The sequence below is a fragment of the Octopus bimaculoides genome, chromosome 1, assembly GCF_001194135.2.
Source record: "Octopus bimaculoides isolate UCB-OBI-ISO-001 chromosome 1, ASM119413v2, whole genome shotgun sequence".
Classification (NCBI taxonomy): Eukaryota; Metazoa; Mollusca; class Cephalopoda; order Octopoda; family Octopodidae; genus Octopus; species Octopus bimaculoides.
The window spans coordinates 24,653,370-24,658,613 of NC_068981.1; the positions used below are offsets into that span (position 1 = coordinate 24,653,370).

A 5,244-nucleotide genomic window follows, 5' to 3' on the forward strand; every position below is an offset into this window, starting at 1 on the left:
TATATTTATTTCTTTATCTATTTTTATCTAGAGCAAGCTTTAAGAAAAATTCCATAAAATACTTAAGTAATTAAATTCATTAACTAAATATAAGTAACAGTCAGTAATATTATTAAGCTAGCTTTCATTAAATAATTCTAACAATTTTCTAAGCTGTTTACATTGATATTAATACTATTTATATATTAGCAAGTCTCGTTGTTATTGTATCAAAGATTGCGTTTTGGAAGCATAACAAGCATATGTTTTGGTGTGTGTTTGTAGTTGAAATGAAGGGCAGGTCACAGTGGATAAAACAATGAGTTAAGTAGTTTGCAGTCTAAAAAGAAGACCTGACAGCAGAGTTTTATTATATAGTATGTTGTTTGTTGTGTCACTAACTGACTTAGCTTTTCGCCATTATTTATTCTAGGCTCTTTTATTTATTTATTTATTTTTTTTTTTTTCACTCTGTAATCTTCCATATTATGTTATTATCTGCTAGCATTTTTTTTTTGTTCCGGTTTAGGTTAGTTGTATTATGTTCCTTCTGTTGCTTGAGTTTTTGTTCATTTGTTTGTCTTTCTTCTTCTTCTTCTTCTTCTACTACTACTACTACTACCACCACCACCTCTTCTTCCTCTACTACTACTACTACTACTACCACCACCACGACCACCACCACCACTTCTTTTCCTTCTTCCTCTACTACTACTACTATTACCACCACCACGACCACCACCACCACGACCACCACCACCACTTCTTTTCCTTCTTCCACTACTACTACTACTACTACTACTACGTCTTCTTCTTCTTCTTCCACCACTACCACCACCATTACTATCAATGTTAAAGTGTGTAATGTATGTGGCAACTTAAGGTGAAGGTATTTGCCTGTACATTTTCAGAACTGCTTTACCCCTTAATTCACCATGTCAGCCATGCCTCATTCCCCCACTCCCCTATGCAACTGTGATTGAAGACCTTATATTTATGGGGTAGGAGGGGGGTGGGGAAGAATGGGAGTAACCCAAAGAGGGAGCATGTACTTGGTTACTCATTTAGCCAGAAACAGCAGTCAAATATCCCTCAACTCACATGCTATTGTCATTAAAAAGAAAAGCTTTATATATTAGACAGTATATCTCTAGATAAATAATATAGGGTGGCCCTGGTTGGAATCCTTTTAATCATAAACCTTAATTAGGACTGATTTTGAACTAAGCAACAACATTAAAACAATAACAACAGTATTTTGCCTTCCTGTACTGTTTAATTGAAGGAATAACTAGATTTGTTTCCATTTTGTTTTCAGTCTGAAAGAGAATATTTACCTTTGAACAGTGAAAAGCCAACAATTCAACTGTTAAAAGCGTTAACACTCCTTGGAATTTAGCCAGTGTGGGGAACCACTGCATGGTTACTCGGTCTACTAGATTTAGCAGTCAGATGTCCCTCAGATCATACAAATTGAAGGAATAACTAGATTTGTATTTCCATTTTGTTTTCAGTCTGAAAGAGAATTTACCTTGAACTGTGAAAAACCAACAATTCAACTGTTAAAAGCGTTATCACTCCTTGGAATTTAGCCAGTGAGGGGAACCACTGCATGGTTCCTTGGTCTACTAGATTTAGCAGTCAGATTGTCCCTCAGATCACACAAACACACACACACAACATACCATTTTGAAAAATGTTTGGAGAAGGACACGTTAGATAATTTAGTTCCTGATAAACTGAAGAGATTTGGTTAGTCAAGGCTAGAATATCTTTGATCAGCGCTCTCTGCCTAAAGCTAAACAACAACAACAACTTATTTTAGTCTTGGTGAACTGGTGCATTGAAAATGAACATGAATTCTTAGTGCAGTGCCAGTAATGGAGTAGAATCTGTAGGAACTACCATTTTTTCCCCTTTTATTCTGCTTGTGGGTCTGCTTGCCATTGATTTAATCGGTTGTAACTCTTGATCACAGCGTGAATAATAATTGGGGGAAGATAAAATTTATATGTTGAATCAAGAATCAATTAAAATTTATACTATGCAAATTTTTCATATGAAACTCATAAATAGCTGTACCTGATGTATAATAAATATAATGGCTGATGAGGTTAATGTTCTGTAATTGTGTCAACATGGTGATAAAATTGAAACCTGGGGAAGGCACATGATGCTTGTGAAACCACGTGACCGATTGCTTTTATTCTGTGAATTCGTGTTCAACAAATAACCCTTTTGACTATCTTAGCATATATGCACACACCATGGTTAATTGAACGGGAAAACAAATTATCTGCAGAATCAAATATACCAAACGAAATCCCAAAAGTAAATGAATAAAATTTGTATCCATATATTAGTGTGTATTGAAACTTTTGTGACTAAATATTGGAGGAATAAACTTGCTTCTGGTCCTCTGTATGTATAGTCCAATAAATATGTGATATAATATAATCTAGCTGCTAAGTGACTGCAGGATTTCTGTAATTTTTGTGTAGTGATACTGATGCTGGTGTCACATAAAAGAAAAAAAACCCACTGGTACTTGTGCCACATGAAAAGCACTGGTGCTAGTGCCAAGTAAAAAGCACTCAGTACACTCTGTAAAGTGGTTGGCGTTAGAAAAGACACCCAGCTGTAGAAACCATGCCAAAGCAGACATTGTAGTATGATGCAGTCCTTGAATCTATTGGTTCCTTGTCAAAATGTCCAACCCATGCCACATGGAACATGGATGTTCAATGATGATGACATGTATGTATGTAATAAAATTCGAGTTGAATGGGACTTCAATTTTTGAGTTATCCCAACTAAAAATAATCTATTGTATTCTTTAAGTAGTTTTGTGATAACATTAATTTAACGCACATACACACAATAAATAATCTTTGAAAAGGTGTCAATGTTGCCATATTCTTCATTTTTACTCTTTATAAAAATCTGCATTTTTTTTTTTTTTTTTGTCGTTGCAACTTTTCCGTAAATTCTATTTTTACAGTTCTATATTTAAGAGATAATTCTATATTTAAGACATAATTCTATTTTTTTCTTTTTTCTTTTTGCAGTTACTCAATTTATTTGTTGAAATTTGGACTTAATACCTACCTATCTACTGAACTTTCCAGGCAACCACTCGTAACCGTGGTTCCACTGGAGTCAACATTGTAAAGAAAGAAACAAATAAGAACAAAAATCAAAAAGAAAAAAATATACCTTCAAAGAACCACCAATGAACTATGTGGCCCATTATAGGCCACCCAACTTTAACGAGTTTGTTAACGGTGTGCTTATTAAACCCTACCTTGGTCTCTTTACTGGCGTTTGCTTCGGTATTCGGTAAGTAATGTCTTTGATTTTGCTGTGATACATATCTTTGTACCCATTACATAGCTGTAATACTTATATATATATATATATATATATATATATATATATATATATATTAATATATATATATACTCTCTGAGTGGTTGGCGTTAGGAAGGGCATCCAGCTGTAGAAACTTTGCCAAATTAGATTGGAGCCTGGTGTTGCAATCCGGTTTCATCAGTCCTCAGTCAAATCGTCCAACCCATGCTAGCATGGAAAGCGGACGTTAAACGATGATGATGATGATGATGATGATATATATTCAGAGTGGCCCAAAATTCACACATACATATGTGGTGGTTGTGTGGTAAGAAGTTTTTCTTCCCAACCACATGGTTTTGAGTTCATTCCCACTGCATGGTACACTTGGGCAAGTGTCTTCTGCTAAAGATAGAGAGAGAGAGACAAAGTGTGTGTGTGTGTGGATTCCTCTGTCAGCTTCGATGTATGAGAGTGTATCAAGTAATATTATAGCTGATAGTAAAGGCAGCAAGCTGGCCGGATTGTTAGCACACCAGGCAAAAAATGCTTAGTGATATTTTTGTTTGTCTTCTTGTTCTGAGTTCAAATTCTACCTAGCTTGATTTTTGCCTTTCATCCTTTTGGGGTCTATAAAATAAGTACTAGTTGAGTACTGGGGTTGATATAATTAACCCAACCCCTCCCTTGAAATTGCAGGCCTTGTTCCACAATTTGAAATCACCATTATTATTATAGCTGGTAGGCTTTACAACACAGGATCAGCCACACATTTTGAAAATGCTGATAGGAGAAATTCTGTGCAAAATGTTTGCCACAAACTCAATGAACAATATTCTTTTGGGCTTTTCTATTTGGGTTCTCCATCCCTTGGGTTTATAGTTTCAGATTGTTCCCTTCTGTTGAATTTGCTTGTAAATATTGTTGTCATAGTTTTAATTTTTATTTTAATTTTTGATGAATACTTGCAACCTAAAGTACCTTATTTTTGTATTAATTGCTTTGTTTATTGTGGAACACTTATGCGTTTCTATTGAAAAGTACTTTGTTTTTAGATTAATTGACTTGGGGAAATGTGAAGCACATGTGTATCTATTATCTACACAGGCATGCATATGTAATAGCGCTAATTAATTCTTTTATCCAATGCTTTCAATGAAAAATCCCTTGCTTTTAGATTAATTGAGATGCGTCTTACAAAGCGTATGTGTATCTTAATTATCAATACACACACACATACACATGCCTGTATACACACACCCGTGCATATAAATTTATTTTAACTAGCAAAATCCAGTTTGTTACAAACAAACAGCATAGAAACCTCAAAATAATAGTAATCTCTCACTTGGGTAGATAGTTACAATTTGTCATGATGGTGGTGATGGTGGGATCATAGGAGGGCAGTGGCTGATGGAACCAGTAAAGCATCACACAGAGATATGTTGTGATATCTAATTGTGTAGCCAGTGTTTTGATTTTAAATTTCATCGAGAACTAACTCGGCCTTCTTTCTTATAAGGATTTGAGAAAACACGGGATTAATTCTGTACCGAGGTTCATGCAATCATCTATATTATTCCACTACCTCACCACTCCCCATGTTGTGGCATTGTCCCAATCTCAGAAGGGCTTTCAGTAGATGAGATTATAGAGAGAAGGATTTAAAGACCTTCATGTGTTTCTTTCTTCCTTTTTTTTTTCTCAGGTACATCCTTTAACGTTCTGTGCTCAAATCTTGCTGAGCTTAACTGTGCTTTTTTTCTTTCTTTATGAATTTTTAGAAACTGAAAGAAGCCTGTCTATCTATGTATGTATCTGTGTGTGTATGTATGTATACATCTATCTCTCTCTCACTCTGTGTGTGTGTGTATATATATATATATATATATATATATATATATATATATATAT

At 34.7% G+C, this 5,244-nt stretch overlaps 1 protein-coding gene across 3 annotated transcripts in view; it reads left to right on the forward strand.

The window, feature by feature from the left end:
• The window catches only part of LOC106874648 (transforming growth factor beta receptor type 3), a 297,158-nt gene that overhangs the window by 153,684 nt on the left and 138,230 nt on the right, over nt 1–5,244 (forward strand). For all 3 annotated transcript variants that reach the window (XM_052965809.1, XM_052965805.1, XM_052965817.1), the window contains exon 2: nt 3,048–3,318. In XM_052965809.1, the coding sequence (XP_052821769.1) occupies nt 3,219–3,318 (100 nt within the window). In that variant the 5' untranslated portion in view covers nt 3,048–3,218. The remainder of the gene's footprint in view (nt 1–3,047; nt 3,319–5,244) is intronic.